Below are 27,933 nucleotides of genomic sequence, written 5' to 3' on the forward strand. Positions count from 1 at the left end.
TAAGGGAAAAAAGTGTGCGTTGGTAAATGTGGCGATGACATCTTCATTCGGGACAGTCCTCGTGTGCTCGGCCCCCACGGTTCATCCTCTGCTGCCGTCTGGTTGGCCCATGATCAGGTCACATGACAGTGTTTATCAGCCCACCCTGTACTGAAGACAGACCCAACTGCCCCGAAACATGGCCCTCTCCCCAAATTCAACCCATGGATCTGTGGTGAGGTTTCCCGTAAAACGCCGGCTCACCACCGTTCCTAAAGACGTAAACAGCCGTTCGTGTCTGTGGGTCACGGAGCCACATCGTCAGCGTGTGGCGGATGGAAAAGCCCCAAAGAGCATCAACAGGCCCGGATCAATGAACGTCTGCAGTCCGAGACGAACACCTGCATTACCAAAAACTTTATTTCTCACAAACATGAACAGAATCACAGTAAGAGCAATCTACAATAATTACATCAATAATCATCTATCTGAGATTACAAGTGCAAGTCGTTTAAGGATGTTAGAGATACTTCAGATAACACTGACTGACCCCCCCCCCAGAGGCAGGCACTGCCGTCTCTGCTTTAGGACCGACTCTGGCATCTGTTCCAGACTGAACATGAAGTCATGTCATTAATGCGTAAAAAATATGTTAGAATATTTATACATATAGTTTATGTGATTATAACACGAATGACATGAATTTGGTTAAGACTATTCATGAAGCTGATCACATTCTCCACTCTGCAGGCTGGTTTCCAGCTCACAGCGCCTCCTAGTGGAGCTCCGCTGTAAGTGATTCCCTGTCCTGCTCCGATTCGGGTTTGGGAAGCTGGCTGCTCCGGATCCTCGCCGTAAGTTTACCGTCATGTGGATGGAGAAAACGGATCCATTCAACATCAGGAAGCATGTGGGGGGAGCAGCCCGCCTGATTGGCTGGCTGCTGGTCATGTGATGCTGAGCCCTCACACGTCTTCAGTCAGCATGCACGTTTGTGGGGCGGGGGGAGGGCAGAGGAGCCAGAATTCATGCAGGCACACGATGAACATGCTAGCTCGGCCTTCGGGGGGCGCTGCAGGCAACAGCGGGCCAAAACAATCACGGAAGGACACCGTTATATGATTGTATGCTGTCCGACCCTTTTGGAAGGCTGACCTTTGGGACGTGGAGGTCGTGACCTCCTTTGTTTGTGCGGCATAGGACGGTAAAACATTCGTGTTGGTGTTGATCAGAACTCAGCCGTGGATTCTGCTGGGAACGGGCTCGGAAACGGGTCGGATGAGAGCTTTGACTTCAGCTTACAGACAGAGTAAGATGGAGGCACAGAATCATCCGTGACCTTACAGACTTTGAATCGACCTCCCCCATCGATTCTGCGGGGGGGGGGGGGGGGGGGGGGGGGGGGCTCTGCACCAATCGCCATGGCAGCATGCCGGCTCTTGCCGCGGCTGGAGCCGACATGCTGCACGGTGGCTCCTGGTGAGTCTCGTCATCCCTGAGTGCCGTTTGTGTAGAAACGGCATCGGCAGAGCAGAGGGGGGACGCTGTGGGGTGGGGATGTCAAAATCTACCGTCACAGGCGTTGCGGTCTGTCGTTTTTGGAACCATTTTTTCACGATGGAGGTTTTTGGGGGGGGGGCTGTGCTGATGACTCTGCTCCATCAGGTCCAGACAACATCACAACATCTGGAAATACGGAACCAGAGAACTGACAAGAGACAGACGTTGATTGACAGCTGAATGAAACAGCAAACCAACCATAAGAAAACGCTATGAGAGCATGGATTTACAGGAGGGGGGCGTGTCTGAGCTGCTCGCCGTCTCTTCATCTACCGGGGTCATCACAGAAAAGCCCAGAGAACTAAAACATATAGATGTGTTTGCAGAGCAGAGGCGTCTCCGATGCGTCACACCTGCTCAGGTGATCGTCATCATTGACCTGCTTTGAGCCTCAATTTAGTGACATTTGTGGATCTGTGTGTCCAACTTATTATGACCCCCCCCACTGCGCTCTGGACCGACTCTGGGTTTGGGTAAAGATGAGCCCCCAGGACCTATTTGTGCTGGGCCAGCACGTCGTTGAAGATGTTGAGGAAGAGGTGGACGTGGTACTCCTTGAAGATCAGCGCCGGACGGAAACGGATGGATTTCTCTCCACATCCTCCGAGGATGACCCCTGCCGAGGACACACGGAGTTAGCGGGACGTCCTGCGGCCCGGCGTCACAGCCGGCGATGAGCGGCTGTGCAGCTGCAGGGAAAGCCTTCGCCTGCAGCTGGAGGTCATCCCACAACCCACCAGTCTGCTGCCTACCTTTGTCTCTGGTCTGCAGCGTGATCCTCTCACGGGTCTCAGCGTCACGAACATCGATGGCGCAGAAGGTCCCCTGCCCTCGAGCCCGGCTCAGCAGGCCCGGGTACTGAGCCTGTGGGTCACACGGCAGGAGGCTCAGTAACCTCTTCTGTGGTTTTCTGCTCGGCAGAACGTCTGCTTTTCTTATGGTCTTTGCTTTTCTCATCATCATCTGAAAAGCATTTTATTTTCTGCTGTTTTAGCATTCAGACTTTGTTTCACAGCTGCAGCGTTTCCTCGTTTATGGCAGGTTTACGTTCTGAAATGATCTGCAAAGTAGGATCACAGATGTTCAAAGAGACGAACATTTTCACACTTTTCTCTCTTAAACTCTCAAACCTTCATTAAAAAAAAAGAAGTCCTGGATTATAGATCTATGTAATTCTGACCAACTGAAGGCATTCTGTACAGGAGTCAGGATCAACAGCCAATCAGGACGCAGAACACTATGTGATGTTAAAGAAAGCAGTGCACTGAAATACAGGGAGCCCATGAAAACTGAGCTTAGATACAGTGTAAAGCATTGCTCTTTGTTTTGTGCATGTGGTTATGATGTCATCGTCTGCATCTCTGCATCAAATCTGTTTTCCTAATCGGTTAATCTGCTTTGAAAGCCTCATTTTCTGAGGCCCAAAGCAGGCGGACGGAGGAGAAGCCGAGTCAGAAGTGAACGCGTCCAGAAGAGGTCCCGGGTCCGACGGCGAGTCCGTACCTGCAGCTCATACAGGCCGTTCATCAGCGCTTTCCCGGAGCGGGCCACCTCCTCCAGGAGGTTCTCTCTGCGGATCACGTTCAGGACTTCAGCCAGGAACAGGTTCTTGGACGGGTCCCCCATCCATGTGTTGAAGATGCGGTACGGCTGCGGGAGGAAACAGCTTTAGCCGGCAGAGGGGCGGGTCCGCCAGGACGTCAGAACATTGTGGGGTGAAAGCGAACCTTATCAGCCTGCAGCTCGTCCTTGTGGAAGTACCCCCCCGTCATGAGCTTCTTGCTGAAGGAGACGATGTCAGCGGGGTCGTCCATGCCCCAGTGCTCATGGGCCCAGAACTTTCCTGTGCCTCCTCCACCGGTCTGGACCTCATCCACCAGGAAGCCACAGCCATGCTGGGGGGGGGGGCAGACACAACAGAGGGAGATGAAGGAGAAACCTAGACCCCAGCAGAGACTGGATCCACGCTCAGACGTGACAGCGACACGCGTCAGAGGGGACTCTGCGCTCTGTGACATCATCACCAGCTCTGAACAAGACACCCCCCCTCAGCAGGCATGGAGGGACTGCAGTCTCTGGAGTCGGGCCGTTTGAAAAACCTTCATGTCCCCCGCTTTACGTTGAGAGAAATGTATACCGACATACTGACTTCATTTGGTTGGAACAGGAAATAAATAGTTTTCTAGGGGTGACATCACACTCAGTCCAGTTCTCATTTACAGTCACTGATCTACATGAAGGTTGCGGCTGCTGGGTGGGCGGGGCTCCGTTTTCCGTTACCTTTTGAGCGATGATGCGGAGTTTCCTGAAGAAGTCTGCGGTGGCGTGGTTGTCTCCGCCCTCAGACTGGATGGGCTCGATCACGATGCCTGCAACAGGTTTTCCCTTCTGCCTCCACTTCACGATCAGGTCCTCCACCTGCAGAGGAGAAGCAACAGGCTGAAAGTTCCTCCAACCTGCAGGAGGAGCAGCTTCAAAGCTTCTGCAGAGACTCCTTCACAGGCCGAGCAGGCGAATCCTCGTCTGGAGCAGCATTTTCATGTTGTAATGCAGCTCTTCTCCAGCAGACAGCAGCTCATGACTTCCACCTTTACTCTGCACATGAACGTGCAGCTCACGTGCGCGCGCATGCCTCACCTCCTCCAGGCAGCGGGCCTCCTCCTGCTCGTTCTCCCTGCTGAACTCCTCCAGAGGATACTGCAGCCTCGGAAACGGGGCGATGGGCCAGTCCAGGGACGGCACATCCAGCTTGTGAATGGCTTTGGAATGCGTCGTTGCCAGGCAACCTGACCCCACAGAGCACACACGGACACGGGCGTTATCAGAGATGGAGCAGCTCATCGTTAGCTGGATCGACCGCTAACCATGAGCTGAAGGATGAGCTCAAAAACTTCCATCATCTGTTAGCGGTTTGTTGGTTACTGCTGGAGGTCACATGACCCACGTCTGCACGTCTCTCCATTACTACAATAGTTTGCTTTACGCCAGCAAATCATCTCATTGAATCAGTGTCGGACATACCCATCGTTCTTCCGTGGAAAGCTCCCGTGAAAGACAAAATACTGAGATCGGGGCATCCTGGAGCCTGAGACAGAAACCAACAGTCACACGGGGAAAAGGGGGGAACGTCACGCCGGCGAGCTGACAGAGGCAGACCTGGTTCAGCATGCAGGAGCTCAGGTCTTCAGCCGTGGGTCCACTCAGGCCGCGCTCCTTGTTCTGAAGCAGAAGCAGAAATGTGTCCGTTACCCCCCTGCAGCCAAACACACGCACGAAGGAGGGGCAAAAACAGACGGTCACATGACCGCAGGTGTTCTCTGGGCTCACTGGGGGTTAGAAACCCAGACCCATCAACCCAAAGGTGTCAAACTCCAGACGCCTAGAGGGCCGGTGTCAACACACCTGAACCAGGTAATCAGCAGGGAGGGGCTTCTGAAAAACCAGCAGGATTCCTGCCCCCCCTGCATGGACCCGCCAAAACTGAATTTCAATGAAGGCAGAGGTCACGGCAAAAGCTTTTCTGAACCATCATCTAAGCCCTTGATGCCTGATGCTGGGATGTGGGTGACCCCGGAGACAGGAAGTACCAGCACGGACAACCGGTGGGGCCGACGCCCGCTGTAGGTCCCACAACCATTCGGCTGCAACAACCGTTGGGGGTCCTGGGACGAGTGCTGACCTCACATCATGCGATTGGCTGTCCGGTGGTCTGATGACGTGTCAGACAGTGATTGGTCTGGACAAATCTGGACCTTCCATGTCTGCAAACACGAAGCTCTGAGACTCCAGCTGTTCTGCTCAGAGACCTGTTAGCTCGTGTGGAGCAGCAGGTTCATTCTAACAGCCACAGATCTATTTACAAAGTGGGTTGTGGAAAAATCTCTAGAAACACTACAAAGAATAATGTCACTTATGAGGGGAAAGAACTTTAGGTTACAGAAGGAAACGTGAAATGAAAATATGCAGAGCCCCAGCAGACCTCCACGCTACGTAGTTTGTCCAAGTAGGGCCACCGTAGTGTGACGTTATCCTCAGTGGAAAGGACCCCGAACGGTTATTGCAGGCCGAATGGTTATGGTACTGACACCGGCTGCCGCTGGTCTGATTCTGATCCACTGTAAAAAGGGAAACGGTTCAGCTGACCGGTGCCAGCAGAGGGCGCTACACCAGAGGCAGCCATGCCTGAGGCTGAACAAACATCAACAGCAGCAGCAACATGAGAGGCAGAGAGGCAGGAGGGTTCGTTCCTTTAGGCGGCTGGTCTCTGATCCACAGCTGATCCCAGTCCGGACGGGTTCACTCACCCGGTACCAGATGAAAATGGACTTGAAGGCGTTCTCATTGGAGCACGACCCGCAGGACATCGTCTGGACTCGGCTCATCCCACTGGGGGCCACCTAACAGGAGGGGAGGGGCTTGTCAGACACAAACAATGACACCAACAGACGGTCCGTGTGCACGCGTGGCGTTACTAACAGAGAGAAGGCTCTCCGTCACTTTGTCCGGGAAGTTCTCGGGGGGCAGGATTCCCAGGGCGGGGCGATTCACAAACGTACTCTGAGGAGACACAGAGCGGTTCACATCTTCATCACACAAAACCGCTTCGACTTCAGGATCCAGGGGTTTTTTCATCAACAGGTAAACTTAAAAAAAAAAAAAGTTTCTTTCAAAATAATTCCAACGTAAAGAAAAAAAAAAACATCCGTTTAACGTTGAGTCAAACAGTTTAGCTAAAGGAAGGAGAGTTTAGATGTTTCACATATTTTGTGTTTGTTTCACATAAAACATTAACAGAAACATTGAAGGAGATCATTAAGATAAAAACGGGAGATCAAAGAACTGAATCTAACGTAACAGCGCGGATGTAAACGGATCCAAAGCAGCAGAAACATTAACTCCAGGATTGAATGTTTCTGCTGCTCTGAGGCTTCTGGAAGTCTGTTCCAGATCTGTGGAGCATAGAAGCTGAACGCAGCTTCTCCATGTTTGGTTTGGACTCTAGGATCTGAACAAAGATCCAGATGAGCGGCGAGGTCTGGCTGGTTCATACAGGGTCATCTTAAAATGTGCCAAAACAATCTTATGGCAGCTTGAAGTATTTAACGTATCAAATAAATCCATGTATGCATTTGACCAATCAGATGGACGCCTTCACGCTGTTGACCAATCAGATGGAGCCCTTCCATGTTAGAAGCTCACCTCCCATGTAGACGAGGGTCCTTCAGAGCATAATTTAAGTTATGTTGAATCTTATTTACATTCAACTGTTGCAGTCAAGTGGAAATGATGAAGTTATATCGTCATTGCGATGTTGATTTTTTGTTTTCCTCGTTTGGTGCGGCCCTATTTCAACGAACATAAAGATGTGTGCGTGAGTCTAAGGGGCTCAGGACGAAGCCAGCCCCTGCAGCTGATTTCAAACATGGCAGTGGTGCATGCCTGCACGCATGCACGCTCTCACCTGCGCAGCCGACCTGCAGTCTGTGCAGACAACCTACCAGATTGTTGGGGTTGGCCATGAGCTTGAGGAGAGCAGGATGGTTGTAGCCTGGAAAAGACAGAGCAGGGATTTTACGTCTCCAACTGCAGCTTTCTCTGTTCAAGGTGGAGGAACAACCGTCAGCACCTTATTTTTTTAAAAACACGTGTGTCTGGTGTGCTGAGAAGTCCCCTCAGTCCTGCAGGGAACTCCCTCTGATCTCAGGGTTTATTTCTAGAACACTTCTGTCTGATGAGAAGCCCTGAGTCCAAATTCTGACTTAAACAGATGTGACGTTCTTACATAAAGCAGTCTGATTCCTGCCTTCACCAGCAGGGGGCAGCATGGCACAAAGAACGTCTGCTGTGAAAGCGGATCCTCTTATCAATACAGAAGCAGAGTTTTCATGCAGTGTGGACTAAAAAGCTGCTCTGCAGTCGGTCTTATTTCTCTGCTTCACATCAATAGAATCATCATAAACGTGTCTGAAGACAGAATGACCTAAATCTGTCGCAGCGCAGAGACTCAGACAGGAAACCAGGACCTCTGCACCATAGATGCTTTGCATGCCAGTCATTTGAATGCTGGGGGGGCAGTTCTGTCTTCGTCTGCCCTGTCTGCCCTCTGCACCTTCAAACAGTCTGACGTCAGGAAAACTCGCCTTCCCTGCTGCTTCTTCAGCTCAGACTCCGCCCACATTGGGGCGTATATGTGGCGTTTGGGTGGGGTCATGGGTGAAGCACGTGAAGACAAAGGAGGAGAAGGATTTGAAGTGGTCCTTTGCTGCAACGCGGTTCACTTTCAGACTTTCATGTCTCCTGTACATGCGTGTTCATTCATGTCTCCTGCACATGCGTGTTCATTCATGTCTCCTGCACATGCGTGTTCATTCATGTCTCCTGCACATGCGTGTTCATTCATGTCTCCTGTACATGCGTGTTCATTCATGTCTCCTGCACATGCGTGTTCATTCATGTCTCCTCTACATGCGTGTTCATTCATGTCTCCTGCACATGCGTGTTCATTCATGTCTCCTGCACATGCGTGTTCATTCATGTCTCCTGTACATGCGTGTTCATTCATGTCTCCTGCACATGCGTGTTCATTCATGTCTCCTGTACATGCGTGTTCATTCATGTCTCCTGCACATGCGTGTTCATTCATGTCTCCTGCACATGCGTGTTCATTCATGTCTCCTGCACATGCGTGTTCATTCATGTCTCCTGTACATGCGTGTTCATTCATGTCTCCTGCACATGCGTGTTCATTCATGTCTCCTGTACATGCGTGTTCATTCATGTCTCCTGCACATGCGTGTTCATTCATGTCTCCTGTACATGCGTGTTCATTCATGTCTCCAGCACATGCGTGTTCATTCATGTCTCCTCTACATGCGTGTTCATTCATGTCTCCTGCACATGCGTGTTCATTCATGTCTCCTGTACATGCGTGTTCATTCATGTCTCCTGCACATGCGTGTTCATTCATGTCTCCTGCACATGCGTGTTCATTCATGTCTCCTCTACATGCGTGTTCATTCATGTCTCCTCTACATGCGTGTTCATTCATGTCTCCTCTACATGCGTGTTCATTCATGTCTCCTCTACATGCGTGTTCATTCATGTCTCCTGTACATGCGTGTTCATTCATGTCTCCTGTACATGCGTGTTCATTCATGTCTCCTCTACATGCGTGTTCATTCATGTCTCCTGTACATGCGTGTTCATTCATGTCTCCTGCACATGCGTGTTCATTCATGTCTCCTCTACATGCGTGTTCATTCATGTCTCCTCTACATGCGTGTTCATTCATGTCTCCTGCACATGCGTGTTCATTCATGTCTCCTGTACATGCGTGTTCATTCATGTCTCCTGCACATGCGTGTTCATTCATGTCTCCTGTACATGCGTGTTCATTCATGTCCTTTTTCTAGGAAGGTTTAAACAGGACAGAAAAATGTGAAAATCTTCATCTTATAAAGTGTTGTGAGGAGTTTTACAGCCTTAAAACATCTAGAATTGATGAAAAAAATAAAAACTATACTCAAATGTTCACTATGAAATATAACTTTTGTTTTTATTCCAAAACTTGCTGAATTTCACCACTTAAAGTTGAATTAGAGTAAATGCAGCGCTTGTGCGATTCCGGCTTTCTGCGGGATCTGTGATGCCGTGGCGGGACGTCCTGATACTGACCAATGGGGATGGAGGAGATCTGGGTGTAGAGGTCCAGCATGCGGTTGCCGTCCACGTCCACCAGGTAGTTTCCCCTGCTGTCATCGTAGTTGCAGAAGAAATTGACGGCGCCCACGTTCTGCAGAGAAACAGCATCAGCAGACACGGTCCTCAGTCTTGTCTGGGATTGGTCAAGCTCCCGTGCTGATTTGACAGTGAGCAGAAATGGCGTGTTCTTAGCGTGTGCACGCTCACGGCTCCTCAGCTCAAACGTCCTCCATCACAGCCCACAGGCGGATCGGTTCAACACTCCTAAATCTTAGTTTTTACAAACTTTTCAGATTCCTTTTCATTCTTTTTCATGTGGATTGAAACGCTCCATCCGCCACGGCGGCGCTGGAGTCCGTCCCAGAAGACACGAAGCCCCGCCCCACAGCCCCTCCCCACACACCTTTGGATTTGTGATTTATTCCGCTGCTCTAAAGTTCTTTCCAGGGAATAAAATCCCTCAGATGTTGGACTCTTACATGGCTTTAGAATCAAGACTTCCCCCGGAAACAGTCGTGGTGGTTTAGTTCTCAGACACGGGTTCTGTTCCAACATACGTGACGTGTTTGGACGGACGCCTTCCGTCTTCAACATGTTGGTTTCTTTAGTCGGTATTTGTTTGTAGAAACCTGAATCAGAGTGTTTCCAGTTCATTCCTGAGGTTTTTGGGGCGGTGAACCTGCGTGGTAAACGGTCTCAGCCATGTTCGTCACGCCGCTGTCGTGCCCTTGAGCAAAGATTCTGACCCAAATGGCTCCTGTGGATTGATTTCTGGTTGTTCTGGGCGGTTTAGATGAGAAACTGTGTGAATGTGTAGAGTTCCCTCTAGAGTTTCAAAAGATCGTCTTTTCTCTCTAGTCTGGTCTCCAACATTTAATCAGCATCTTTTTCTGTCATAACAGATTTTTGCTTCAGTGAAAAGTCTTCATTTAACTTCATTATCTAATGTCAGCATCCCACCATAACATGAAGGTTTGAGTCATTTTTGTGATTTACTCTGCAGGGTTTTCAGTGAACAGCTGTCAGCGCCGTCACACTGAGTGAACACTGTCACACTCAGTTGTGTAGTTTTTCTGGAGGGTTGTTGTGTCAAATGTTCCATCTTTAGATGTTTTTGGATCAAAATGCTGTGGAATTAAAAGCTGACAGATGATGCTCCTGAATCCGTGTGGAAACAGCATCATCACAAACTAGGAATGCAACACAAAAACGCTTCAGTGGAGAAACACAACAATAAAGGGCTCATTGCCTTGTGACTGTGCTCACCTGAATCTCTCCGAGCTGTTTCAGCAGCTCCTGCAAAACAGGAACAAAGTTGGCGGTTTTAGGATATAATCCATAGTCTGTGTGTGTCTGTGTGCGTGTGCATAGGTCTTTGTGTGTTTTGTTTGTTTAAATGTGTGTGCATAGGTCTCTGTGTGTTGTTTATGTGTCTACGTGTGTGTATAAGACTGTGTGTGTTTTATGTGTTTAAGTGTGTGTGCACAGGTCTTTGTGTGTCTATGTGTGTGTGTATAAGTCTTTGTGTGTTTTTTGTGTGTTTATGTGTGTGTGTATAAGTCTTTGTGTCTTTTTTGTGTGTCTGTGTGTGCATAAGTCTTTGTGTGTTTTTTGTGTGTCTATGTGTGTGTGTATAAGTCTTTGTGTGTCTATGTGTGTGTGCAAAAGTCTTTGTGTGTTTTTTGTGTGTCTATGTGTGTTTGTATAAGTCTTTGTGTGTCTATGTGTGTGTGCATAAGTCTTTCTGTGTTCTTTGGGTGTTTATGTGCGAGTGCATAGGTCTTTGTGTGTTTTGTGTGTTTAAATGTGCGTGCACAGGTCCTTGTGTGTCTCTACTTGTGTGTGTGTTACCTGGGAGCGCGGTCCGGGGACGCTGGTCTTCATGGACGGTCCATCGTAGTCAAACTCCACGTGTGTTTTGGCTGCAGTCTTGCTCACAAATCTGCATCCTGATGGAAAACAACCATGTGGAAGTCACGTGTGGTCATGTGATCACCCGGCTGCAGCGTGCTGGTCATGTGATCACCCGGCTGCAGCGTGCTGGTCATGTGATCACCTCATGTGATCACCCTGCTGCAGCGTGCTGGTCATGTGATCACCTCATGTGACCACCCTGCTGCAGCGTGCTGGTCATGTGATTACCCTGCTGCAGTGTGCTGGTCATGTGATCACCTCATGTGATCACCCTGCTGCAGCGTGCTGGTCATGTGATCACCTCATGTGACACCCCTGCTGCAGCGTACTGGTCATGTGGCCACCATGCTGCAGCGTACTGGTCATGTGATCACCCTGCTGCAGCGTGCTGGTCATGTGATCACCTCATGTGACACCCCTGCTGCAGCGTACTGGTCATGTGGCCACCATGCTGCAGCGTACTGGTCATGTGATCACCCTGCTGCAGCGTACTGGTCATGTGGCCACCGTGCTGCAGCGTACTGGTCATGTGATCACCCTGCTGCAGCGTGCTGGTCATGTGATCACCTCATGTGATCACCCTGCTGCAGCGTACTGGTCATGTGGCCACCGTGCTGCAGCGTACTGGTCATGTGACCACCCTGCTGCAGTGTGCTGGTCATGTGATCACCTCATGTGACCACCCTGCTGCAGCGTGCTGGTCATGTGATCACCCTGCTGCAGCGTGCTGGTCATGTGATCACCTCATGTGATCACCCTGCTGCAGCGTGCTGGTCATGTGACCACCTCATGTGATCACCCGGCTGCAGCGTGCTGGTCATGTGATCACCTCATGTGATCACCCTGCTGCAGTGTGCTGGTCATGTGACCACCTCATGTGATCACCCGGCTGCAGCGTGCTGGTCATGTGATCACCTCATGTGATCACCCTGCTGCAGCGTGCTGGTCATGTGACCACCTCATGTGATCACCCTGCTGCAGCGTGCTGGTCATGTGACCACCTCATGTGATCACCCTGCTGCAGCGTGCTGGTCATGTGACCACCTCATGTGATCACCCTGCTGCAGCGTGCTGGTCATGTGACCACCTCATGTGATCACCCGGCTGCAGCGTGCTGGTCATGTGATCACCTCATGTGATCACCCGGCTGCAGCGTGCTGGTCATGTGATCACCCGGCTGCAGCGTGCTGGTCATGTGATCACCCGGCTGCAGCGTGCTGGTCATGTGATCACCTCATGTGACACCCCTGCTGCAGCGTGCTGGTCATGTGATCACCCTGCTGCAGCGTGCTGGTCATGTGATCACCTCATGTGAACACCCGGCTGCAGCGTGCTGGTCATGTGATCACCCGGCTGCAGCGTGCTGGTCATGTGATCACCCGGCTGCAGCGTGCTGGTCATGTGATCGCCCGGCTGCAGCGTGCTGGTCATGTGATTGCCCTGCTGCAGCGTACTGGTCATGTGACCACCGTGCTGCAGCGTACTGGTCATGTGACCACCGTGCTGCAGCGTACTGGTCATGTGACCACCCTGCTGCAGCGTGCTGGTCATGTGATCACCCTGCTGCAGTGTGCTGGTCATGTGACCTCTGGAGCATTTCTCTGCAGCGTTCTGGAGCGACCGGGTCACAGGAGGACGCTCCACCACTGTCAGCTATACACATGAAAACTGCCGTCATTCTGGAGATCTCAGCTCATGCAGAGCGCCTCTCCTCAAAGGTCATGTGACGCCGCGCCCCCAGAATGATGGCGGCCCACTGACATGTAGATCCCCCCCCAGCAGCTGCTGTGGTCCTGAGCTGTGAGGCTGTCAGGTGACCTTTCAACAGATCTATCTGAATTATTGATGAGGCTCCTGCTCTTCCTCTGGGTCCTTAAATACACATCAAAGGCTTTGCCAAAGCAGGCGGGGAGGGGGGGGGGGGGTGCTCTGAACAATCTGCGCTTTCACACATTCCAGGACGGGTCGTCTTTCAGGGGGGGTGTCACAAACTGTGGCTCCCAGAGCTCAGGTCTCTGCTCTGCTTCTTGTGCGAGTCCCGACACTCGCCGCCAATCAGCCCCGCCCACCCAGACACCTCAGTCCAGTCCGTGGGAAGACTCTGATGGCACACAGTCCAGCTGCAACAGAACGTGTCTCTGACTGCTGAGCTGCAGCGGCCTGCAGAGTTCGAGTCCGAGAGCAGAATGAATGAAGACGTTTGAATCAGTCAAAGAGCCAGTGATGAAGATGAAGAGCTGCTCCTCTTTCTCTGTTTTGGGTCACATGTTCCTAGGGCGTCTATGCAGACTGTCAGTCATCAGGTTGATCCCATCATAGTAGGTTAGGTTTGTTAATTCATCGATAAAGCCTTTTGGATAAGAGGTGAAACGTCCAGATGACAGACAGCCCCTAAACCTACTAGTAGGATTCTTCTAGAGTATTTGTTGTTTTTGTCTTGAAGATGAAGATGTTATTTCCAACCGAGCTACTTCAGAATACTAGTACTTTTTTCACTAGGTATAATTTTACTCTGAATTGAGACAGTTTTGCTTGAGTACTATTCATTTAAAGTATAATAATACCCTAACTGGATTTTGATTTTGAGTGCCCCCCCCCTGTTTATAATGCAACTCCAAAGAAGTTACAACATCATGGAATAGAGTTTTCTCTTCCATGATTCCATTCAAAAACAACCCGTCATAGAATATAGACTGAAGTTCCACCTTTTAACTGATGCCACGTCCTTTTTGATGGTTTTCCAATAAATCTGCACCCAGTTTTCAGGACATCACTGTTTTAGTGTGAATTCCTTCACTCTTTAGCGCGTTCACCATTTCTAGTTTGTCTGAATCTACAAACCCAAATCCAGAGGGAAATCCAGGAATTTCCCAGAAGTCTCTGCATAAAGCCAGTGTGCATCAACGCTCACTAGATCAGCAAATATGGACCACAATGCATTGCACCTGAACAATTTTTTTACACTGAATTAAAAATAACTAAAGTTTTTGGTAAACCCTCCATGTTTTCATCATCAGAACACCGTGGATTGTCTAAATGCTCGTGAGGAGCTTCTCCAATCCAGGCCACGAGATAATTCTGCACTTTTTTTTAAGAGTTCGGGATTACGGCGGGAACTCGGACACAGCCTTACACTAAAGCTAGGTCTGAATTCCCGCCCTAATCCCTAACTAACAACCTATATAGTCTGAGACTATGTAGGGCCCTAAATTTGAAAAGCAATTCAGACACTAAGCTCACTACAGTTTTCTAACGGTGGATATTAAAATCTAATTAATATGAGCGTTTTGTGATGATTATTTATGAGTCCACAGTCTTCTGAAGATAAAAATGTTGATGGTTTATTTAAAAAATACATTTAAATACATTTTTTTGGGCAAAAATTGTTCAGACGCAATGCATTGTGGTCTAAATTTGCTGATCTAGTGAGCGTCGATGCACACTGGTTTACTGCAGAGACTTCTGGGAAATTTCTAGGGGACTCGATTGTGGAATTGAAAGCTAGCAGGAAAAGTGTATAGAAAGGGATGATGGGATATCAGTGGGGGGGTTACATCCGCGCAAAAAGTCTGACCAAACTCAGAGGTCAATCTCCTGTGAACTCCTGCCGCTCTGCAGAAACTGACAGTTTGTCCCAATTCCTTCACTATTTGGTGCATTTGTCGTTTTGTGGTGCCGTCCGGATCTACTGTTCCAGATTCATCGACTGAACTCCCGGCACAGGTTTCCCACATCCCAGTAAGTTGGCTCAGTCGGGTTCAATGAGGGGAAGACACCCACCCAGAAGACTGTCACTGCGCCCGTCCATAGTCTGGGTACGACACACGCCGATCCTTTTGGAAGACGCCCTTAAAGCTGAGACGTTGATGATGAGACGTTGTTTTGCAGCACAGAGCAAAACAACAGGCGGCGTCCGCAGAGCTTCATCCTCCATTCGGGTTCACTGGAGCCATACCAGCTCCAGTGGCAGGACTACACAATCACACACACACATGAACACCCAGGGCTACTGTAGAGACAGAGGGGGGGCGCTGGAGTTCCAGGAGGAAACCCAGGAGAACATGCAAACTCAGAAAGAACCCAGCTGGGATTTGAACCAGGACCAGCTCACTATGAGGCAGGAGGGCTAACCACTGCACCACCAAAACAAAGTTCTCCCGGAGGACTTCCTGTCTGCTCCATCCTGCCATCCAGGAAGAGCTGAACTACCAGGCGTGACGACCACGTGCACAGCAGCATTCTGAGCCGCACGGCGCCCAGAGCAGAGGATCAGACGGCTTTCTCCAACAGCTGCATGGACTGCAGCAACGCTCTGAGGAGGCGGCGCAGCACGGCCGGTCTGCAGCCGCCAGCACGGCCGGTCTGCAGCCGCCAGCACGGCCGGTCTGCAGCCGCCAGCACGGCCGGTCTGCAGCCGCCAGCACGGCCGGTCTGCAGCCGCCAGCACGGCCGGTCTGCAGGCGCCAGCACGGCCGGTCTGCAGGCGCCAGCACGGCCGGTCTGCAGCCGCCAGCACGGCCGGTCTGCAGCCGCCAGCACGGCCGGTCTGCAGCCGCCAGCACGGCCGGTCTGCAGCCGCCAGCACGGCCGGTCTGCAGCCGCCAGCACGGCCGGTCTGCAGCTGCCAGCATCGCATTCACCCACAGGCTGGACCTGGAGCTGGGCGTGTCCTCAGGGAAGCGTCATCAGGGTCACGGCGACATGCAGGCTTCCGATGGGAACTGCAGATGACTGAGGGAAGGTCAGAGGTCAGCGTTACCAGACCATGAGGCTGCAAGCTTAGTTTGGTCCAATGAAAGAACAGTAGCAGCTCAAGTCCTCGTCCATCAGTGAGACCAGGTGGAGAAAACCCCAGTGATCCACTTCAGAGAGGAAACCTTGTTCTCCTCTCTGAGCTGTAGGCTCAGGATGAAGACATTTCTCTGTGTGCTGCCATCTTTCTACATAAAACTGCAACCAGTTATAATTAGGAATTTCCTTTTTCCCTTTTCTCGGGGTGAAGGAACAAACGGATTCGCTGTGATCCCAAAGGTGACCCTTCATCGGTCTGAGAAGAGGTTCTGGGCAGCTGGAATCCAAGTCTCCGTCCTCCGAGCTCCGTCTGCAGCCGTGGAGGAGCCGGATCTTTACGTAACCATGAACGTGGTGCATGAAAAGCAGCTCAGAGGGTAAACTGCTTCCTGGGTCAAAGGTCACTGCTGATGAGGCTGAGAACCGGTTTGATCCCGCTGGGAGACCGGCCCGGCACGGTCCGGAGCGCCTCCCCTGAGAAGTTCCGTTTCTGTGCGTGTCAGCTCAGGACTGCCGGTTGGGATGGACTGTTCTAGTCTCACAGAACCAGAACCAGAACGTTTTGAGCGTTAGGCACAGAACAAACCCGGTCCAGACTCCTGGAACCCTTCATGTGGACCTTAGCGGGTCTGACTGAGACGTTCTACAGCTTTAGTCAGCTGAGATGGGTTCTGATAGCAGAATGGACCTCTGACAAAGCTGCAGGGAACCGTCTGCACACACTGATGAGCACGTCCTGTTGGACCAACATTAGCGGTTCTCCAATCCTGCGGCAGAACCTCAGAGTTCCCACTCCTCCTGAGCACTGATGTGACCGGACCCCCCAGGACAAATCAGGCTTTTGAAATGACATCAAATGTTTGTTTGACATGTTTATTCTTATTAAGTTTTCAGGAAATGTTAGATTATTCTATGTTACATTTTAAAAATGTGATGAAAGAGAAGAAAACTCATGAAAACTTGTTAGAATATCGGTTCCTGTTAAATGTTTTCTGAATTAAACTGAATGGAAACTTAAAGAGTCATTAAAAAGGTCTGACCTCATCAATGAAGACATTCAGAAAAGAAGATACAGACCCCCCCCCCCCCCCCCCCCTTAGTTAAAAATACTTTATGTTTGAAAAATGTTCTTTAAATAAAATCTGCTGATGGATTCACAAAACGCTCCTTGAACCAATTCCTATATTCTCGTCACTGAGACACATTCTCTTAACAGAAAATAAGCCTTTTTTCCTTCAAACAGGTCTTTTGACTTTCTAAGGACTGTTTTGCCGAGTTAAGCGACTCACAAACGATTCCCAACATTACAGGCCGACTCACCTGGAGCTCGGAGGCACAGGGTCCTCTGCAGCGGCACGGCGAGCTGGCGGCGGATGAGGGACGTGGCCATGACTTCACAGACAGGAAGAAGAGCGATGAAGAGGCAGAACCTGCCTGAAGAGAGCGGCGGCTTCCTCCTCCTGCAGAGAACCAAACTGCAGATGAAGGATGAACAGCAGGCTTCTGCGCAGACGCGTGTTCACCCACATGCAGAGAAAACACCAGAAAACACGGGAGCCCATGAGCTCCACCACATCATCTTTATCAGAACTTTACCTCAGTAAATGTCAGAGATGCATTCAAAGGTGAATGGTGTTTACATCAAAGGAGCTTTTTATAGTTTGCTTCAAAGACCCTCTCTGATGAAAAGGCTGTTTTTGGGGTTTCTAACATCTTCTTCCTGATGATGGGGGGCATTTATTCAGAACATTAGGCTTGAAATTCTTTTTCTGACTACTTTTTTATTCAAATCTTTGTGCAACAGTCCACAACTCAGAGGGGAATCTCTGATGAATTCCTGCCGCTCTGCAGGAACTATGTCCCAGAAAACCACACAGGTTTTAAGATTGTGGCTAAAAATGAATCATCATTGAAAGACGACAGATGAGATGATGATCAGATTAGGACTTGGGGGGGGGGGGGGGCAACCTGTAAACACTAGGGCCAAAGGTCAATCGCTGTGCCACGCCGCCACTAAAGCAGCCTTGAGAGACTTTGTTGTGTCTAACAGACTGATGGGCTGAACGGCTCCTGACGACGTCCCTCCAAACATGCTAGACATCATGACTGACGGGTCAGAAACGAAAACAGTCTCAGTGTTTCTGTCATTTGAACCGACGCCGAACCGCCTTCAGCAGAAACACGTCCCGTCTCCTGCTGACACGTCTGCATGTCACTGTGACAGCCGCCTGTCAAAGAAGACGAGGAACTCCTGCATCCACCGGTCCAGGCCAGCAGCAGGAGGAAGAGTCGGAACAGCCCAGCCTTCATCCTCTGACTGGAAATGCTTGGTACTCAAACAGAAGAATGACGGCGCAGGTTTTCGGCCTGGACCACTTCCTGTTGTTGTCAGCTTCACCAAGCAGCACAGCGACGGCATCGAACCTCCACTGGGGGGGCTTTCATGTGGCCACAAAGGCCGTCAGAGCGAGGCAGAGCCGCTCCTCTTCATGGCTTATGTAACACTGGCAGCGGGAACGGGAACATTCCAGTTATCCAGCTTCACACGGAGACGACCACCCCGACCCTTTTAGAAACGCAGCCGTGTGCGCACACACACACACACACACACACACGCAACCTTAGACACACATGCTTGCAAGCACAGATGGTCTCTTGGCAACAACTAGTGAACTAGATGGAACTGGTTCAGACTGAGTTACACAAGACTGCATCCAACAGCCAGGGAGGGGTGGGTGTGCTCCATGAGGGGGGCCGAACGGATGGGAGCTGCAATTCAGAGATGAACGGGCCATTTTTCAGACAAACAAAGCCCCCCCTCAACTGAAAAGGGGAGGAGCTAAAGTAACCTCAATATCAGGGAGGCTGTAAACCGTTGACTGAACCCTAAAGGTAACGTCCTGACGTGCATCCATCTTTGATCTCTGGTGTTCTCCTCTGCCCCCTCCAGCTCCAAACCCCCCATCATGGCAGAAGGTTGCAGGGGGGGGTTTTGCTGTGTGATCACATGGACACCCCCCCCCGTCTGGGGGATTTCACAGAAAACCTCTCCATGCTGAGAACCGCACTGATGTTTAAAAAAGCTGAAATCATTTGGATCAAAATGAAGCAAGACAAACTGGAATGTTCTGGAATAAGTTGGCAGAGATCAATTCAACTGTTATTTTGTCATATTGGTTTTTTTTTTTTTGGGGGGGGGGGGGGGGGGGGTGTAATGAACACTCCATTTACATGTCTTTTAGGACAACACAAGGAAATGCATTCAAAAATAAAGATGCTCCAGGAGAGTCAGCCAATGAAGTGAAAACAGCACAATAACAAAAACCCCAGAGCCGGGTATCGAACCAGCGAGCTTCTGCTCCAAGGATCCTCCATGTATTTCAATGGAGGCAGAAATCCTGGAATATCTGGAAAAGTTCAGGGATTTGAAGGAGCAAAAGTCACAGCTGGAAAAAACTGAAAGAGGTGAACATTTGAATAGTTGAAAAATTGGAGAAGGAGTTAAGCAGCAAAACATGGTGGAAGAGACTAGAATAAAGAAAGAGAAACAGGAAATCAATGATTGAAGGATTTATAGTATTCAACCCATAAACTGAATGAAAGACCCAGAGGGAGAAGACGCAGACGCAGACAGAGAGGCAGACGCAGACGCAGAGGCAGAGCTCGTGTCAATAACAAAGCTCCATCTCCTCCAACTGTGGCAAAACAAACTCCAGATGCCCCCCAGGGCCGCCCTCAGCAGTTCCAGGTCAACCCTACCTTCCACTAGAAGTAGAGCTGACAGTTTAAGTCCTCAAATGACTTTATAACGTTGATGGAGAAAAAGTTCAAAATAGAGACAAGATGCTGATGATGCTCCAGGCTGTTAAATGTACACTGACCAAAAATATAAACGCAACACTTTTGTTATTGCTCCCATTTTTTATGGTATGAACTCAAAGATGTGAAACATTTTCCACATACACAGAATAACCAGTTCTCTGAAATATTGTTCACAAATCTGTCTAAATCTGTGATAGTGAGCACTTCTCCTTTGCCAAGACAATCCATCCCACCTCACAGGTGTGCCATATCAAGATGCTGATTAGACAGCAGGATTATTGCACAGGTGTGCCTTAGACTGGCCACAAGAAAAGGCCACTCTGAAATCTTCAGTTGTATCACACAGCACAATGCCACAGATGTCGCAAGTTTTGAGGGAGCGTGCAATTGGCATGCTGATAGCAGGAATGTCCACCAGAGCTGTTGCTAGGGAATTGAATGTCCATTTCTCCACCATAAGCCGTCTCCAAAGGCGTTTCCGAGAATTTGGCAGCACATCCAACCGCCTCACAACCGCAGATCACGTGTAACCACACCAGCCCAAGACCTCCACATCCAGCATGTCCACCTCCAAGATCGTCTGAGACCAGCCACTCGTACAGCTGCTGAAACAATCGGTTTGCATAACCACAGAATTTCTGCACAAACTGTCAGAAACCGTCTCAGGGAAGCTCATCTGCATGCTCGTCGTCCTCATCGAGGTCTCGACCTCACTCCAGTTCGTCGTCGTAACCGACTTGAGTGGGCAAATGCTCACATGTAATGGCGTCTGGCACGTTGGAGAGGTGTTCTCTTCACGGATGAATCCCAGTTTACACTGTTCAGGGCAGATGGCAGACAGCGTGTGTGGCATTGTGTGTGTGGATCTGTACACAATTCTTGGAAGCTGAAAACATCCCAGTTCTTGCATGGCCAGCATCCTCACCGGACATGTCACCCATTGAGCATGTTTGGGATGCTCTGGATCGGCGTATACGACAGCGTGTTCCAGTTCCTGCCAATATCCAGCAACTTCCCACAGCCATTGAAGAAGAGTGGTCCAACATTCCACAGGCCACAATAGACAACCTGATCAACTCTATGCGAAGGAGATGTGTCGCACTCCATGAGGCAAATGGTGGTCACACCAGATACTGACTGGTTGTCTGGGTCCCCTGACCCCCTCAATAAAACAAAACTGAAGATTTCAGAGTGGCCTTTTCTTGTGGCCAGTCTAAGGCACACCTGTGCAATAATCATGCTGTCTAATCAGCATCTTGATATGGCACACCTGTGAGGTGGGACGGATTGTCTTGGCAAAGGAGAAGTGCTCACTATCACAGATTTAGACAGATTTGTGAACAATATTTCAGAGAACTGGTTATTTTGTGAATGTGGAAAATGTTTCACATCTTTGAGTTCATACCATAAGAAATGGGAGCAATAACAAAACTGTTGTGTTTATATTTTTGGTCAGTGTAAATGCTTCCATCCGGGTCACCGTTAACGTGTGCAGAGCAGCAGACATGTCATCCAAACAGAGACGCACGTCTGCATGTCCACTGAGCCTCAGGGATCCTAAAGTTACGAGAACGACTCGTCCAACCGCTGAAGGAGAGAGCCGGCCTCTCCTGCTGTCTGCACCTTCACTGCTGATTCACTGGAGTCTGGTTCAGTGTTCTGACTGCTTTGCCCCATCAGAGGCTCTGTTCTTACAGCAGGGGGCGTCTCAGAGACCCCCACATTCTGCCGTAACGGGAGGGAAGCACAGCTGGGTACAGCTGGCTACACTTCATAGATTTACATACCTGGCATTTTAGCTCCTCTATTGCCTCATAAAGTCCCACTCAGATCATCTGTTGATCTATTTTCAAAGTGTTCCCGGTGGGTTTTTAATGAGGATGATTTCGTTTTTAGCCAAAAAGCAAAAACCTGCGTCGTTTTCTAGAACATAGTTTCTGCAGAGCAGCAGGTGTTCATTAGAAATTCATTTCAGAGTTATATTGGGACAGTTAGCCCGCCTCCACTTCCCATCGCCCATCTGTTTACTCTCTCCCACTAGCTTACAGCCCCTCACACCCCAACAAACATGTCGATCAGTATCAGATCCATCCATCCGTCCAGTTCTGATCCAGATTCCAGCTCAGACCAGGAAAACAAAGACATTCGTGGATCTGTTGGTCTGACAGTGGATGATGAGAAAGGGGCGGAGCATGGAGACTGTGGCTCCGCCCAGCGTATTTCTAAGCCACAAATACAATCTTTTTCAAAGGGCATTTTTTCATCTGCTCCTGATTCACAAGATTTGAATAAAGCAGGACTCAGAAAAACAATTTGAAGCTTAATTTTCTTTACATATGTCCTCCATCATGGGAAAAACAACACGCTCCAAACACCAAAAGCACCATTGGAGTGGGTCTCTAACCTGAACAGGTACCTGCTCTGCCTTTTGCTTTTCCTTCCTCCCACAGGCCCACATGTCTGTCAGCCGTTCACAGCTATTCTGCAGCGGGGGGGTCCTGTGGTGGGTCGTGTTATGATCCCTGACCCGTCCCATCAAAAAGCAAGTTAGGAACCAAGTTGGCAATGGAAGCACGTCACCATGGCAACAGTACAGGAAGAGTTGAAAAAACTGGGTTGTGTAAGCTTTGATGCATAAAGAACAAAAACACAGAAACTTTATGTAATCAGTTCATGTGGAGCCAATCAGCGGTTGAAGCAGAAGGCGGGAAACCCAGTTTGGGCTGCAGACGCTTCCCGAGCCTCCTCTCAGACAGGAGCCATGCACGCATCTGACGGGACCCGGCGCCGCAGCCGGACGCCAACATTCAGTCAGGACAGCAGCCGCTCAGCTGCTGCTGTCCACCAATCAGAGCTCAGCGTGCACCGCATGACCACTGACTGATCAGAAGAACTGGATGGAGTGATGTCATCACCCACAGAAAACGAGTCACTTCCTGTTCAAGAAGAAAGCTGTGATTTGGTAACAAACACTTTTCATCTGATGGACTCTCCTCTCTTTGCTCATTGTAGCCATTGACTGTAAATGAGAACTGGACTGAGTGACCCCTCCCCCCTGGCATTCCAAACAGGAAGTGCCTCCAAAAAGCCAAAATCCCAAAAGCTTCTCTAGAGAATAAACAGCTGTTCCTCAGTCGGTCTATTGGTCAGAAGAACCGTTCTGGATCTGATTCCTTTAACATCTTCTTGATGATCCTCTTTTTTTTTTCATGATATTTTTTTCTGCAGTTCAAGTTCTTCATGTCACAATCTGACCAATCAGATGCATCACTAAAAGTAAGTGGAGCCTCCTGGGCCCCCATGTCAAATGTTTGAAGCATTTGATTGACACATTTTGTGTGGCCCGCTTTCAAGTGGAAGGGGCGTGTCTTTCCAACAAGCTAAGTTCTGACTGGGGAGAGTGGTTGCCATAGAAACAACGTCTCAGACCGACTCAGACCAATCGCTGCTCCCTGTGGGTTCTGGATCCAACATGACCACGTCGGTGTTGCAAACAAATGGTGACTGAATCGACTATGGGTGACGTCACACTCGCTCAGTCCAGTTTTCATTTACAGTCAATGGTTCAAACCCACAGCTGGGTCATACCAAAAACTCTAAAACAGGGGGCTTAACGTCTCTCTGCATGACAGTCAGCGTCACTGCCACCTTTCTGCTCGATTCACTTTAAACTGTTAGCATACGACCCATTTCATCTGCCTTTAGTGGGACGATCCGGACTGAACCATGATGAATAAAACTACCACTTGTTTTGCGTTTTAATCAGAAACAGCTTCAGCTGTAAGCTGGTGCCTCATTTAAACTGAAGAGGTTTGAGTAGATGGTTGGACAAACAGAAACAATGGAGTCCTTCACTCCTCAGTGACGCCTCTGAGCTCGGGCATCAGCGGTTCGCCGAGGAGACGGCGGTGCGACCATGAATGCAGAACGCCTTCGAGGAACAGCTGATGCATCCACCTGAGCGGGACAACAGCTGACAGGAAGTCCCAGAAAGGGAAAAGTGTACTTTCAACTTCTGAGTACACAGCAAATGTGAGCTCCCCTATTCAGAGCGCCAAGAGGGACGACCGGGGTTCAGTCATCCTCTGATTGAGGTTCGAGTCCCGCCCTGTTCCTGCCCATATGTTAAAGTGCCCTTGGGAGGAGCCGCCGTCTCACACACAGGAGCGTGCACACACAGAAAATGAAAGTCACGTCTGTACAGCAGAGGCCACACATGTCTCTGTTTTTGGCTCCGTTATAAGGAGGTTATTTTAAACTTCTCATAAATGTTGATAAGTTAGTCCGCCATTCATCATCATTATTTTAGAAAGGTTTACCTTATGAGATGCAGACAGACAGACAGGCTGAACAAATGGGAAAGAGGTGGATCTGCGGCTGCAGCAGAGCGCCATGAGAGTTGGCTCGTTTCTGCTGACTTTCTGCATTGTGATTAGAGTCAAACCAGACTCAATAATGCGCTTTAATTCAGAGCCGATGGTCATTTTTCACAACTTGAAAAAGTTTCATCATTGCACTCATGACAGTGCTGAAAGTAGAATCCTTTCCTGTCTTTTTCTTAGTGCATGAGCAGCGTTTGTGTTTGGTCTGCCTCATTTCAGCAGCTTCCCATGTGAGGCGTCTGTCATGTAACAAACACGGAGCGCTGCAGAGGAAGGCGGTTAGAGCGCCTGCAGGTCAACGCCGTCCTTCATATTGATGATTAACAGAAGCTACAGTTAGAGTTTCCAAACACGTCTGTCTGCCAGTCACACCCCCCCACCCCACCAATCAGAAGACACGACTGTCTTCCTCCTCAACACGACTGTGACATCACCTGAAACTGGTCCGACGGGACCTGGACTTTCTGAACAGGAGGGGGTGGGAAGAGCCGGCCTCCCTAACCAGCTGTTCTTCAGGACCAGAGCATGGTGGTGGCTGCATCATGCTGTGGGCTGCTTCTCATTCACACCGGTGGCAGCAAGGATCACAAGTAAGCAGCGCTGCTCACGGGCCGGATGAGAGGAAAAGAAAGGGCTTCTGGGTCGGCGTGTAGTTCCTGCTTTACCATGCTAATGTCTCAATGATGCTCAGAACTCATTTCCCCCAAATGAATCCGCCATCTTTGTCTGTTGAGGTTCTGGGAGGAGCATTTTCTGCAGCTGAACAGCGAGCGGATGAAGACACGGCGAACACGCGTGCACACACGGGAGCATAAAGATAACGCTGACGCTCTGCTGCCAGCTATTGATCCTCATTTTCACAGATGCGTGTCTGCGGCACAACGTGACCTGGAAATGTGCGAGGTCTGAAGTTCAGCAGCCCCGCCCACCTCTGCAGCACAGCTACATATTAACTCTGGTCTCATTCACGCCGGTTTCCACATGCGGTTTGTGAATGAGTGACACGCCATCGACTCAGAAAGCGCTGAGCTGCATCTCTGCAGGTTCAGTCTAGACAGAGAAAACTGTGGGGCTGTGAGTCAGACAGGATCGGTGGATCCTCCCGTTTCTCTGTTTTACAGGTGAAGGTGACCCGTGCTGCAGCTGGATCGCACCTTTACCACGGGGCTAATATCCACATTAGCAAGTTTTTATCAGCAGCGACCATAAAATCATCAGGTCTCCAGTTCTGAGTCTGCGTGATCGGATAGACCCCCTGAAGTTGACTGACAGCCTGAGGCTTCATCAGCCGTACTCTGAAAACTTCATCCTGTCTGCCGGTGACTGTGACAGATGTTTGACACAGACACGAGGAAAGCCGGCAGAAACCTGCATGAGCCCCCCCCCTTTTAGCATTTGTTACTGGTTTGTGGATCTTTGAGTGAGTGGAACCCTTACCGGTCCGAGTGATGCTGTGGAAGGCCAGAAGTTCTGACCCGAGCTGACGGGATCTGCAACAACACAGTGGGGCATTATGGTCAGGAGACGCACACATGCACACACACACGAGCACACACACACACGCACACAAACACGAGCACACACACACGCACACACGCGCGCACACGCTTAATTTATATAATGAGAGGCAAAAAAGCTGAAAGACAATAAAAGTTGTGTTTGTGGTGTTTTTAACATGTTCTTGTGACATTTTTCATGATGGACATTTATAAACAAAATTAGGAGTAAAACTGCATTTCTGAGAATTTATTTATTCAAATCATTGAAAATCAGGAGCAGATGAAAAAATGTCATTTAAAAAAGATCGCATTTGTGGCGTAGAAGCTACAGTCCAGGGGTCACAGTCTCCAGGCTCCGCCCCTTTCTGGTCAGACCAACAGAACGTCTCTGTTTTCCTGGTCTGAGCTGGAATCTGGATCAGAACTGGACGGACGGATGGATCTGATGCTGGTGCTGTTTCTGTTGCACTGCTAATGTTAGGTCGGGGGTGTGAGGGGCTGTAAGCTAGCCGGAGAGACTGTAAACAAAAGAATGATGGGATGTCAGCAGAGGCTTACTTCTGCACCAACAGTCTCAGAGGTGAATTTTTGACCGCTCTACAGAAACTACGTCCTAGAGAACGGGTTATTTTATTTTGGCTAAAAACGGCATGATCAGAATTAAAGGAACGCTTTGAAAAAAGATCAAAAGATGATCAAAGTGGGACTTTAACAAATAACTGGAAGCCTTTGATGCACACGTTTGTGCAAAAAAAAAAGTTTGACCATATTTCAGGCAAAAATGGCGACACAATGACACCACGTTTGCACGCTCACCACGGTGTCGTTTAATTTTGCCGGAGAACAAAATCCACAGGTTGTTGTTCACCTCCACAGCCAATCAGCTTTCAGCGTTTTGTACAGGTGGGTTTGATTTGTACGCCTTACTTTCTGACACAACCCTGTGTTTTATCCGGGCTGGGGACCGGCACAGGACGACCCCTTAAGAACCAGATTCCCCGTGTCTGGTCCCTGCTGCGGGACACTGCACTGCAGGGGCCCCTATGCTGTGTTGGCCCTGGCCCCTATAGGGAGCGGCCCTGATTGGATCAGACGGAACCGACGTCTCCTGGGATGCGGGTCATGGACCGGAGTTGTGGACTCAGTCAAAGGTTCGAGTGCAGACCGAGGAGGAAGTCGCCGCACTACAGCTCGTGCTGGTGCTCTCGTTACTCGGTGTTCTCTGATCAAGTAACTGGTTCTGACCGGATCCCGCAGGCTGTTCCGGTGCTCGAGCTTCCGCACACCGGCGGAGGCGCCGTTCACAGCCGCCTTCCTTCGCTTCGGGACATCCAGACGCCAACAGGCTGGACCGGCAGCGCGCGCAAAGCCGCGGACGCTGCTGGTCCAGCTGTGCCGGGATGCTCGGACTCCATCCGCCGCGCGCGCAAAGCCGCAGGCGCGAGAGCGGCTTTTGTCCCGCCAGACAGCCGACTTCAACGGCCCAGGTGGTCTGGTTCCGAAAACACTTACCGAAGGTCCGAAACCAGCGGCAGGTCCGCGTGAGAGTCCGCGCGCGGCTGCAGAAGCGTGGAGTGAAACAGCCGCGTCCGAGAGCGCGACAGCTGTGCGCGTGCTCTCTGCAGGGGGAGGGGCTTCGATGTTCTCTCCTCCTCAGAGCCAGCCCATCCTCTCTCAGGTCTAAATGATCTCCACATAAACTTAATCTTTAAAAAAACAACAGTTACAAAAACAGGGGAAAAGCCCTCATAACTGTTCTAAAATAAATAAATGAATAAATAAAAAACATCTGAAAAACCGCTTTGGCTAATAAATGAGTTACTTACAATCTCAAAACTCTGGTCTCACTGCTGGATCAAACCTGCTGGTAACGAGCTTTAACCAGAACCTGACCTCTCTCTTAACCTGGTTGACGACTGCTCTGAACCGGTCCAGACACACCTGAATGTGCCTCCACATGTCAAACCAAAGCAGGCTGATCTGTTGCTTTTCTGTCTCACCGCTGGGTTTTACCGGCTAAAACTGGATTGAACTGGCTGACAGCAGTAACAAAATGAACTCAGTAAAGCTGTCAAACTGCCTGATAATTGTTTTAAACTGATCCGATTGGTCTCACGGGCGGATAATTGACTGAATGGATGTTCAGCTGGCTGAGTTCTGCTGTGAACTAGATAAATGCTCTTTATTTGGTTACATTTGTCTTTAAATGGCTGATTACCGTCTTTAATTGGCGAGTTGAAGACGGTTACTCTTGACTCTTCTCTGTCTTTTACCTCACATCACAA

The 27,933-nt window shown here is 49.9% G+C and overlaps 1 protein-coding gene across 3 annotated transcripts; it reads right to left on the reverse strand.

Moving 5' to 3' along the window:
- Positions 1–379: 379 nt before the first annotated feature.
- On the reverse strand, positions 380–27,337 carry abat (4-aminobutyrate aminotransferase). 3 transcript variants are annotated; one of them, XM_023957878.1, is made up of 17 exons: positions 27,161–27,337; positions 25,587–25,639; positions 17,266–17,405; positions 11,092–11,189; positions 10,507–10,536; positions 9,214–9,331; positions 7,038–7,087; positions 6,016–6,096; positions 5,844–5,936; positions 4,696–4,758; positions 4,561–4,624; positions 4,177–4,325; positions 3,820–3,957; positions 3,267–3,434; positions 3,043–3,189; positions 2,292–2,403; positions 2,034–2,155 (listed from the first exon to the last, which is right to left on the reverse strand). In XM_023957878.1, the coding sequence occupies exons 3-17, from the start codon at positions 17,333–17,335 to the stop codon at positions 2,034–2,036; spliced, it is 1,503 nt and encodes a 500-aa protein (XP_023813646.1). In that variant the 5' UTR covers positions 17,336–17,405; positions 25,587–25,639; positions 27,161–27,337. The 3 variants fall into 3 exon arrangements, with proteins under 3 accessions (XP_023813644.1, XP_023813646.1, XP_023813645.1); XM_023957877.1 differs by lacking the exon at positions 25,587–25,639 and having other exon boundaries at positions 27,161–27,316; XM_023957876.1 differs by lacking the exons at positions 25,587–25,639; positions 27,161–27,337 and having other exon boundaries at positions 380–2,155; positions 17,266–17,423.
- Between the last annotated feature and the right edge of the window lie 596 nt (positions 27,338–27,933).

The sequence above is a fragment of the Oryzias latipes genome, chromosome 8, assembly GCF_002234675.1.
Source record: "Oryzias latipes chromosome 8, ASM223467v1".
Classification (NCBI taxonomy): domain Eukaryota; kingdom Metazoa; phylum Chordata; class Actinopteri; order Beloniformes; family Adrianichthyidae; genus Oryzias; species Oryzias latipes.